Genomic DNA, 12,357 nt, shown 5'->3' on the forward strand with positions numbered 1-12,357 from the left:
AGTATTTCTTTTATTAAACTCATGAAACTTCTGGGGCAAATATTCTGCAAAAATGGTCGATCGTGAGCTTGTAGATCAGCTATTTTTGCAGAAGAAAAGATTTGAAATTAGACATTTGCCCGGGAACCAAACTATAGCCGATCTACAAGCTCGCAATGTCGTGTGCTTGTAGATCTGCTGTTTTCATTACTTTGTTTGGAATTTATTAATGAAATTACTTGGAAAAATTGCTTTTTTGAAAATATTTTGAAATAATAATTCAAAACAAAAGGTAGGTAACAAGTGGTAGTGGTCCCGACACTGTAGGAAACAATGGGCCCCAACCCACTGTTTGAGAACCAGTGGTATACTGTAGACCCCTGGGGGACAACGGTGCATCGGGCACTGTGTGGCAAAGTTTTGGGCTTTCCTTAATTGACAGAATGCTGTGGTTAATAGAGCGTGTTCTTTGCGAGACGTGCCTGATTATCGCGGGAGCACATGATAACGCGTTAGCATGCTAAATGCAGCGGAATCACATGCGACGGCGACATGCCACCTTTAAAAAGAACTGATCTCCTATAAGCTAATTAACATGGGACAGGGACTTCCAGCCCAGTTCACACAGGCGTCTACCAGTGCTGTAAGCCAGTGTTTCACAACCACTGTGCCTGGGGACCTTTGGTGTGCGCCTGAGAAGGGTCAAGTGTGACCCTTGAAACTGCTTGAAAGCCAGTATTGTATTTATCATTTTAAAAATGATTTAAACTAGTGAAAACAGCCGATCTACAAGCACACAACGCCTCGCACCGCGAGGCGTTGTGTGCTTGTAGATCGGCTGTTTTCACTACTGTTGTGCGACAGCCTTGTATGATGAAGCGGGGCTTTACTTTGCGAAGAAACGTACAAATTTGAAACTTGGAGATACAAGGTTTCTTCCCGGCAGTGACGATATTTACACCCCCGTATTATGTTGGTGTGCCCATGGATTCTTGGGACATGAAAAGTGTGCCATGCAGAATAAAAAGGTTGAGAAACACTGCTGTAAGCCAATGGTTCTCAACCTTTTCAGGCCGTGACCCCTCAAAATAACAATCGTTTTTGAACTGGGGACCCTCAAAATAATCATTTTTGAACTGGGGACCACCAAAATAATCATATTTGAACTGGGGACCACCACCACACCACCACCCTGACAAGCAATTGGAATTAATGTACAGTAGGAGTTGAGGCATTACATTTAGTTTGGCTCTGCTTTAAACTGTCTCTTCACTGTCATCTGGGTACCCCGCCAAAATAATGTGGGGGACCCCCCTGGGGGTCCCGACCCACAGGTTGAGAACCATTGCTGTAAGTGGTTCTCAAAGTAGGGTCTGGGGACCCTCGTGGTCCTTGAGGGGGGACACTATTAGAATTTAGAGAATTGATGTATGAGAATGACTTAAGATTGTACAGTATAGGTTTAACCACTTGATCGAGCCTTATTCAAAAATGCAAGAAATTGCAAAGAAATATCTAACCTGGAGTGTAGGCCAAGGGTCTTCAACAGGGGCTCCGGGAACCCTAGGGGGTCCTCAGAGTTACTACAGGGGGTCGGTCCTCCAAATCTTTGTGCGACAGAAACCTCTCCTTTATATTAACCACTTGCCAAAAATAGCAGATCGGCTATTTTCGGCAAAGAGGTTTGGTGTAGAGGGGAAAAAGAGTGAAAGGTCACATTTATTAAGTATTGACGGTTCAAGTGGTTAAATATCTGAACACAAATTGACATGAATCCAAAATACACTGATGATTGTGCTGTCAAACAATGAAACTATATGGAAATTATGAAAAAGGTTGTGGGGGGTCCCTGCTTCATCTCACTCTCAACTAAGGGGTCCTTGGCCTGAAAACTTTGAAGACCCCTGGCATAGGGCAGGCACTTGCAGAATCTAACAAAACAAAAGGCCCCAAAACCTTTTTAAATGGGTGTCCGCAGCCCATTATGTATCAACTTGGGGGCCCTTGACATGAAAATGCATGAGAAGAACCACTGCCTGTGTAAACAAAGCCCACCTGAGCTGACCCCCAGTGAAGCCACTCCCCCTCCTCTGCCACGGAGCACTGTGCCACCGTGTCACTGCTACGTAATGGAATGTTAATTACTATTCATCATTAACATCACAAACACATGGCGTGTTGTTGGTGTCTCAGGGGAATTCAACACCAGGCACGTGCACACATAGGCATGAAAGGGGGCTTGAGCCCTTTTAACCATTTGTAAAAAGTGTCCTCTCCAATGAATTCAGTTTTCGCTGTGGTGAAAGAAATGCAAATGCCCCTCTTTCCATGTCATACCATGAAGGCAGCATTCAAGAGAATTGCCTTGTCCAAACTCTCCTGAACTTTAATGCAGCGTCTTATGTTGAAAGAATTGCCCTGTCTGTGTTGAAATCCATGCTGTACACAACATTGCCTTTTTTCATGATTAGTTCAGTGTGGTATCAAGTACTGAAAACAGCAGACCTCCAAGCTCACAACGTGGCGCTGTGAGCTTGGAGGTCTGCTATTTTTAATATTTCCACCAAAAGGCCCCTTTAGATATTTCAGCCCCTGCCTCTCTAACGTCCTCCGCACGTCCCTGTTAAACACAGACAGCTGTCAAAACCCAGGAATCTTCTCTCTCGTGCCAGTATCACCACCTCCTCCCGAATGGGAACACCGGGTTGAGTGAGTGATTTGTCAGCCTGAGGGCACAATACACCCCCCTTTCCTTTAATAAACGTGCCTCCTCTGAAACTGAACTACCTGTAAACTGGTTGAACAAAGGGTTAAGTATTATGGGTGTTCCTTTTCCCTCCCTCATCCCTCCCTCCTAGAGCCTTAAGCTCTTTCACTCTCCTCCCTCCCTTCCCCTCTCTCTCTCTCTCTCTCTCTCTCTCTCTCTGTCTCTCTCTCACTACCAAGGAGCTTTGCTTTAGGGAGAGACTAGACTAAACTACTCCTTGGAAACTGGACACAAACACTAAGGGGAGAAGAGACAATTAGCGCGGTGCCCCCGAGGAGATAATCGTCGGTGTATGCGAGGCATCCCACTGTGGACAGGAAACTGCTGCTGCTGCTGCTGACCAACAGGGTAAGTGAGTCTTTATGAATGACTTCTACATGTGTCCTTTACTGGAGGGAAAGGGAAGGGCTAACTGTCATAGTGAGCCGGTCTTGCATCAGACAAGCTCCATGTGCTGCTACTACACACACACTGCTAGGGTATTAAGGGCACACTGGTTGTTAGTGTGGTGTTATATTGATGGATGTTGTTAGTTGTTGGATTATACAGTGTGATTTTACACACGCACGCGCGCGCGCACGCACACACACACACACACACACACACACACATCACACAATGACGTGTGTGTGTGTGTGTGTGTGTGTGTGTGTGTGTGTGTGTAAAATCATACTGTATAATCTAATTGTGTGTGTGTGTGTGTGTGTGTGTGTGTGTGTGTGTGTGTGTGTGTGTGTGTGTGTGTGTGTGTGTGTGTGTGTAAAATCATACTGTATAATCTAATAGTGTGTGTGTGTGCGTGTGTGCGTGCGTGCGTGCGTGTGTGTGTGTAAAATCATACTGTATAATCTAATAGTGTGTGTGTGTGTGTGTGTGTGTGTGTGTGTGTGTGTGTGTGTGTGTGTGTGTGTGTGTGTGTGTGTGTGTGTGCTGGACGTGCACAGAATGTTAGAGAGGCAGGGGCTGACATTTCTAAAAAGGGTCTTTTGGTGGAAATATCGAAAATAGCAGACCTCCAAGCTCACAACGCGTCCCGCTGCAACGCGTTTTGAGCTTGGAGGTTGAATGTTTTCGGTGCTTGATACCACACTGAACTAAGCATAATCAAGTCAATACCGGAGATGTGGTGTACAGTACATAGTAAAAACGTCATGGTCTGGAGAGGGCACTTTTTACAGACAGATAAAAGGGCAGGGGCTCAAGCCCCCTTTGATATCTATGTGTGCACGTGCCTGTGTGTGTGTGTGTGTGTGTGTGTGTGTGTGTGTGTCAGCAATGTAGGAACAAGTTGCTCTCTGAGTAGCATTTCCAATGTACTCCCGTGGAAAGGCAGACAGCAGGGAGAACCCGTACTGTAACATCTCGTAAAGTCAATTTGGAATTTGCTGTTCTGCGCTGCAGCTCACATCACATGCAAAGAGTTTTCTTCTTTCTGGGCTTGTGCTTGTTGGCGGAGGGTCATGGGAACTGGGTCGGCTGTGCAGATAGCTATGTAAAGTCACGCTGACCATACCCGACCTCGGCCCGGGACGCATGGGGTCAAGTCAAACCGGCGCTTAGACTTAACGACTACCTTTCGGACCGCAAGTCTATTGTTTTCCACCGCCGCGGCCCCATTGCTCTCTGCGACCACATATTGTCTGCATAAAGTTCTGCATATTTGATGATCGGCGTGGGAATAATATGAATTCCAGTTTTCATGTGAAAGCTCCTCAGGAATGGCACATCGTGGCGTGAGCGTGTCCCCTAGCCCTAGGGGCCCGGGAGTCGGACGGCGCGACCCCTGAGCAGGGGCGTCACAAGGGGGGGGAGAGTGGGACTGAGTTACTAGGGCCCAAGGTGGAGGGGCCTGGAATTATTTTATACTTTAGCTATTGAAAAATAGCAGATATACAAGCTCACAGCGCGGCACCGAGTGCCACGCTGCGAGCTTGTAGATCTGCTATTTTTGAAAAGTTGTGAAAATGTGTGCAAATCTTTGAACATAATATATTTCATATATTTTTTAAGTGAACATTTGTAACTTAAATTTTGCTTCTGGGGGGTCCTTGGAACTAAATATGTTGAGATAGGGGTCCGTGGCCAAATACATATCATTTTACGGGTCCTTAACATAAAAAGGTTTGAGCACCACTGACATAGAGACATAGGTTTTTTTTAAAAACCTTAGAAGGATTTGAAATATTCAAAGACTATTTTTCAATATTTAAAGCACAAAACAATGCGTAATCATGCGTTCCCAGTCTAAATAGGTTAAACCCCCTCCTCACCCTATGAAGAACATTCATGGGGGGCCCGCAGTGAATCCTTGTACCCAGGGCCCAGAATTTGGTGTGACGCCCCTGCTCCTGAGGTAGCCTGACCCAGAGAGTAGGGAGGTGACCCACCATTCCCCGGAGTCTCTTCACGCCAGCTCTCTGCTGCCCGGAACAGTTTACAAATAGACAAACTGTTCTTCTGTTTTCGTAATACTTCTGCTATAAGAAGTTATTGTATAGTGTGCGTGTGCGTGTGCGCGCGCGTGTGTGTGTGCGTGTGTGTGTGTGTGTGTGTGTGTTTAATTCAGTTAATTCACGGGTTCATGGTTAAGGTGTCTTTCTTGAGATATGTATACACGGTATATATCACCTTAACCATGAACCCTTGAACCTTGAGCTTCGAATGGATTAACATCACCTTGAGTCCCTGACCGAAGAAGACTACATTTTGTGGAATCTCTCAGTTAACTAGACGCCTCGTTATCTGTCTATCTAACGTATAAGGGGCTTAAAAGATAGGTATCACGTCTTAGATAGTTGCCAGTGAAAGCACAATGGCAGTGCTGTGAGAAACATTTTGGGGGGAAAGAGCATTCCTGTCACTCCTGCCAGGCGAGAAAACCGATAGCGTCGTGTTTCTCAATACTACTTAAATAACCCTGTTTTTCCACTGGAATGCGCAGTCATTTCAAACTGCCGTACATTAGTCCACCCTTAATTGTGTATTTGTTCACTTCAATTATCAGTAACCTTGTAAGTTGAAATGGGCTGACACCTGAAGTGATTTAGGAAAGCAGCTGGTCTCATCTGTATCATTCATCGCAACTTGATTTGTGTCATTAGACTTGGCTAGGACACAAATATAGTATTCATTTCACGGGAGTATCAAGCCAGGGGGGGGAATATATTTCTTATTGCCAGTTTCTGGCAGAAGAGGGCCTTTCTGTAAAGAATCTTCTAACTGTTGACTCATACAGGATATGACATGGTTGTCTAGACCAGGAGTTTTCAAGCTGTTTGTGGGCAGGTCTAAATCTGAACACCTGTATTCAACTATTCATTGCAAAAATAGGGAAGGGGAGGGGGTGTGCAACGTCCAGGGGCGTCACAAGGGGGGGGGGGGGGAAGTGGGACTGAGTTACTGGGACCCAAGGTGGAGGGGCCTTAATTATTTTATACTTTAGCTATTGAAAAATAGAAGATATACAAGCTCACAGCGCGGCACCGAGTGCTTTGAGCTTGTATATCTGCTATTTTTATTTTTTTTTGTCATGAAAATGTGTGCAAATCTATGAATATATGTATTTTTTGTGCGAACTTTTGGAACTCAAATTATGCTTCTGAGGGGTCCCTGGAACTAAATATTTTTAGATGGGGTCCGTGGCCAAATACATATCATTTTGGGTGTGAAAGTTTGAGCGTCACTAACATAGGAAAAAAAAAACCCTTCGAAGGATTTGAAATATTCAAAGACTTACACAAATGTTCACGATTTTTCTAAAATAGCAGATCTACAAGCTCGCAGCGTGGCACTCGGCTAGCTCGGCTAGCTACCACCCTGTGAGTTTAGGGCTGGAATCTATTAGCAAACAATGGAAAAGATGCAAGATAAGTGCAACAATCCTGGGATGTAACATGTGGAAGAACATACAGTATATTAAATGTTGGACTAGGGCTAACAACTATTATTTTCTTAGTGATTATATCCGTTGATTACTTATCCCGAATCGAACAATCAAAAAGCATTTTCTTTTATAATTTGTATTCTTTTTGCCAGACCCATGAAATGGGTAGGCCTACATAAGCAAATGTCGGTCCGGGTTTTCTATATAAAGGGTATATATGATGATGACATGATGATGACATGCCTACAAAAGGCATGATGTCATAAATGAGGAGGGTTGGCAGAACCGGGGTCTGGCACAACCAGGTTGACCTGGTCTAGTTTATATATATCAACAAGTTGACAAAATCCATCTTACTGATTAACCACCTAAGCCCTAGTATATGCACAAAAAGTGTGAGAATACCAGACCTACAAGCTCACAATGTGTCACAGTTTGACCCGTTGTGATCTTGTAGCTCTGGTATTTTCAATATAAGAAATAAATATATATTTCCCCCAGAAATCAATATTAGTTTTGTTTTGATCTATTGTGTTTTATAACCAATTACAATGATTAGTTTGATTAACTGTTGCTCCCCTACATATTGTTGTGCCTTCTCTGCAAGCCAAATGGCGTCATGATGACGTTATAACATCCTCCGGTGACTCCGGTGACGTTCAGAACTAGGCCAGATCACAGCCCATATGGGGATGATCTTGACGTCATTACCAGGACGTCATATTTTGTTTGACAGGATTATTGTTTGTAATGTTAGTTGAAATACGGGCACGTAAGGTTATATTCTGGGACATATCTGACTAGTTATGATATTTATCTGGCCTCGATCGGACCCTCTCTGATTAATCCAGGACATCCGTTTTCGTGGGCAGGATTTATGTTGGTTGAAATCAGGTGATATTCTAGGCCAGATCTGACTAGTCATGGTTTGACCTTATCTGGTCCCAATCGAGAAGTCACTGATTGGTCCAGGTCCTGACCGTGCTTGCTGGGTTGTATTAAATGACCGGCCCATACAAGCATAAAGCGCCCTATACTTAGTCGTTGTGTGAGTATCGGTTATTTTCAGCAAGGCACGCAGCACAGTTTAAATTAGCCTGCCAAAGAATGAGATGTTGGTTATAGTCATTGCAACCGCCAGGTCACAGTACTATCAAAACCTCCACCGGCTGTCAGTCTGCCCGTCAGTCTGTCCGTCACGTCACACTTTTCCCCTACTCATGTCTCCACAACTGTTGCCCCTAACCATGCCAAACTTTGCACACATATTCCTTGGCTGCCAAACCACAACCTCCCCCCTCATTTCTCACATGGCCATCTTCTAGCGCCACCATGAGACCGATTTTTGCAAAACACATTTTTGGACACTGCTCCTAAATCACGCAAAGCGGTACACAGTAGCTCTAAAGTCATGTCATCAACATGGATCTGTCCCATTTCCCATATTCTGATTGCCTACCATTGCCTTCTAAAGTTTGTGTATGCGACCTGACGATTAGGGAGTCTTACTGGTTGGATTATAGATTGAGTTCATGACCAAATGTCAGAAGTTCTCCTCGCACAATTTACAATTTAGGCATTTAGCAGACTCTTAATCCAGAGTGATCATAAAGGGATATTTCACTTTCAAAAAAACTTTTGGTCATTTTATCATCTAATCAGGCTTTTATGAACACCCTGAACAGTTTTTAATTTGCTTGATTCAATATTTAGATATTTGATGTAAATGTTACCAGGCCCTCCAGGCCCAGGGCCTCTTCCCACACACACACATTGTAACTTCAAACTTCATTTTAACCATGATAGATTCATTAAAAACACCCATTATTTTTTCTGGTGACTCATACTACCCTCCTAATACGTGAGCAGGCCGTGTTTCTTCAATAACTTTTTTCATTTATTTTTAATAATAATGTTTTGTATTTCATTTTTTTAAAATAAATGAAAAAAGTTATGGATAAAACACGGCCTGCTCACGTATTAGGAGAGTAATATGAGTCACCAGAAAAAATAATGGGTGTTTTTAATGAATCTATCCTGGTTAAAATGGAGTTTGAACTTACAATGGGTGTGTGTGTGTGTGCGTGTGCGTGTGCGTGTGCGTGTGCGTGTGCGTGTGTGTGTGTGTGTGTGTGTGTGTGTGTGTGTGTGTGTGTGTAGAAAAGCCCATAAGGTGTTTCCCTGTTGAAAGTGGAATATCCCTTTAAGCAAGGTAAACACAAGGTAAGACATCAAATGCATAGCGATACTAGGATGACAGGTCAACAAATGAACCTGGAATCTGTCTAAATACTCTATTTAAATGACATTTTTACCATTGTATAAACTTCGTCAAGGCTAGGGCACATACCTGTATATTAATTAGAATGCTGCCCCTCTTTGTATTTTAATCAGAACTCTTCTCCTCTTTTCCATAAAGCTTCAAGGTCCCAGTCCTCTCATTCACATAAAAGTCTTCAAAATCATCCAGCCTTAAAAGACCAGGAATGGAGCTACAGAAAATGAATGGACACAGCAAGGAGGATGGGTAAGTTTAGTTTTTGCTTCCTTTATCAGGTTCCCTGTTAGCTACAGCACTGGTTTCAGCCAATGTTTTTATGTCAAGGACCCACACATTCATATGTATTTGGCTCCAGACCCCCCCCCCCATCTTTCAAGATATTTCCAAAAGGTTAAAAAAAAGCAAATGTACAAGCTCGGCAGTGCGGCACGAAGTGACACGATGTGAGCTTGTATATCTGCTATTTTTGAATAGCCAACATAGAAATGGATAAAGTGGTTAAAATGATTGTGATGCTGTATTAGCAAATTTAACTGGGGACCCCCTGGAACCCCCCAAAGGACTCCTAGGGGTCCCCGAACCCCACTTTGAGAACCACTGAGCAACAGCATTGCAGCCGCAATTCTTGTTTATTTGAGAGGGACAATATCGTCGTTGTCGGGTGGAAACCTCGTATCTCCAAGTTTCAAATTTGTACGTTCTTTCGCAAAGTAAAGCCCTGCTTCTTCATACAAGGCCGTCGCACAAAAGTAGTGAAAACAGCAGATCTACAAGCACACAACGCCTCGCACAGGCGTTGTGTGCTTGTAGATCTGCTGTTTTCACTAGTTTAGATAATTTTTAAAATGATAATTGCAAAACCAACGGTTTTGGACATACAAGGTTTCCACCCGACAACGACGATATATTCAACAAGGCATTCAATGCCAGTACATACGGTGCTGTACAGAATTCAGTGTAGATATACACTACAGAAGGATTTATCAAGAATGCAAATGTTCATCCCTAGTCCCCGATATGAAACAATAAAACAAGATACCACAGAGAGTAAGACAAGATACAAGGTAAGAACTGAATACAAAACAAGTTCAACAAGGCTACAATGTATAAATAAAACTAGATAACTGTGTTATTCACAGAAGTCTGTTTTAAGAACAGTCTAAACAGACTAAAATACAGTGGCACATTGTACCACTACCAACGTAACCGTAATAACTTACATCATACTGTAACAGATAACATTACAAAATAAACAACACAAACTAGAAACATACACACACAACTCCTGAAAATATACAATAATCACTTATGAAGAGTATCCACCAGTAAGATTCCTTTAAATCATTTTCTTTATAGTTAAAGAGGGGCAACCAGACTAGTACTTGTCCGACTTTATTCTTTCTGGATACACTTTATTTTGCTGCGCTACTGCTCCCACAGTTTGGTGGCACACACTTAGGCAATATGTAAAATCGACCGGCTTCATTTTTTTAATGTTTTTTCTATTTTTATTCCACGATTTTGTAACCCATTTTTTTTCACCCAGTGCCAATTACCCTAACCTGTAGTCCAGGTTTCCGCTCTCCCGCTGCCTGTAGATTTAGTCGCCTAAAATCTTATGATATTTAGTCGACTAAAATTAGACTAAAACTAAAACTTTTCACTTGACTAAATTATGACTAAAACTAAATGACATTTTATTCAAAAGACTATGACTAAAACTAAATCAAAATTTGCTGTCAAAAACAACATTGAACCACACCTGCAATTTCCCAGAATTGCATCTTTCTAGTTGACTGATAACTAGACTTACTGTAAATCTGAGCAGTAGTAACGGATAAGTAGATATTATCACAACACAAACCAGAGAGATAAAATCGTGGAACTGGCCAGGGTGGTTTGTCACCACACATGAAGGTCACCAGTACGTTTCTTTCTACAGCAGTCTCAGCGCCGTATGTGTTTTGGTCTAAATATTAATTTTCCGTTCATTTTCTTTCAAGGTTTGACGGGCTGGAACGCATGGCTGAGCGGGATGAATTTCTTCCAAGTAAAACTGGCGGGAAGAAAGAAACGCATTTCACAGATGTGAGTTATCTGGCACTTGTTTTGTTTTGTTAAATTGTTTAAAAGAAACTAGCTTGCAAGTCTTTGATGTGCTGTTATATTATTCATCCACATAGCTAAAGGTGATGTGCTGTTCAGCGACACTTTTACAAACAGTGCCTGACCGATATGCCATCCTGATTTAGGATCCCGATCCTAGACCACCGATTACCAATGTTAAAAAAGAACAAAACACTATTAACTTGAAGTATATAAATGTATATTTTTATATTAAACTTCAATATATGAAAGGAAGATTTAACTTGTAAGTATACAATGAACAAGCAAACAAGTCACTCATTTTCTTAGCTTTACACAGTGAGGTGAGTCGACGACATAACACAATGCAATGCTGTAAAGAAAAGAAAGTCAACTGATGACTGATATATACCAATATATCTGTCGGTCTCTATTTACAAATACATCTTTAGGCGTAAGATGCCAGTTTCAAATACATTGACGTGGAATCACAAGATGAATGTATTGTTTTGAACTCTCTGGCCTCTGCAGTTTGAGGGGAAGACGTCATTTGGAATGTCCATATTTAACCTCAGCAACGCCATAATGGGCAGTGGAATCCTGGGACTGGCGTATGCGATGTCCAACACCGGAATCATTCTGTTTTTGTGAGTACGCAAGCCAAACCTCCCATCCCACGCAGGGCTAGACTGTAAGTGTATGTGTTTTGTGTTTTCTGCATAGTTGGGGTTGTCCCATGCCAAGGATCCCCATGCACGGCCGCAGACACAATGTGTCGCGTTGCAATGAGTTGTGAGCTTGTAGATCTGTTATTCTCAATTTTTGGGATTGGTAGGACAGTAGACTGACAGGTAATGGGGAGAGAGATGGGGATTGACACTCAGCAAAGGTAAACGGGAACGGGATTCGAACCCGCAACACACTGTCAGGCTGGCATTGCAGCCTAGGGTGCCCTAGGATGCTTATTGTGGGCTCGCCTGAAAGGCGAGAACACTATGTTATCCTCATTATTTATATATAGTGAGTTCCGCCGCAGACAGTTCAAAGGCGAAAACACTATGGTTTCGTCATTATTTCCGCCGCATATCTTGTTCCGTTAGCCAATGAGGCGCAATTGGTGGAAAGAAATCTGGGAGTGGTGTTAGCTGGAGTATTGGTTGAGCTTCACATCACAGTTAGCACGCCGTAGAGTATAGTCACGAGCGAGCCCACACTGTTTCGTAGGAACAGTATTTCTAGTTTTGCTTACAGGTAGTTTAAAGTGGTTAAACTGGCACAATAATTGTATACATTTCATTTGAATTGAAATATCTATATCTACTGTATCTAAAAAGAAATCACACCCAGTGTGAAGTGAGCGGT

At 42.7% G+C, this 12,357-nt stretch overlaps 1 protein-coding gene across 1 annotated transcript in view; it reads left to right on the forward strand.

Annotated features, from left to right (window-relative positions):
* Nucleotides 1–9,115: 9,115 nt before the first annotated feature.
* Nucleotides 9,116–12,357, forward strand: part of LOC308291296 (sodium-coupled neutral amino acid transporter 3-like) — a gene marked incomplete at both ends in the record, with an annotated part of 25,356 nt that continues 22,114 nt past the window's right edge. Inside the window, 3 exons of the mRNA XM_080733278.1 lie at nucleotides 9,116–9,156; nucleotides 10,914–10,998; nucleotides 11,527–11,642. Coding sequence (XP_080589404.1) covers nucleotides 9,116–9,156; nucleotides 10,914–10,998; nucleotides 11,527–11,642 — 242 coding nt within the window. The remainder of the gene's footprint in view (nucleotides 9,157–10,913; nucleotides 10,999–11,526; nucleotides 11,643–12,357) is intronic.

The sequence above is a fragment of the Nannobrachium achirus genome (genome assembly GCF_963921795.1).
Source record: "Nannobrachium achirus genome assembly, chromosome: 9".
Classification (NCBI taxonomy): Eukaryota; Metazoa; Chordata; class Actinopteri; order Myctophiformes; family Myctophidae; genus Nannobrachium; species Nannobrachium achirus.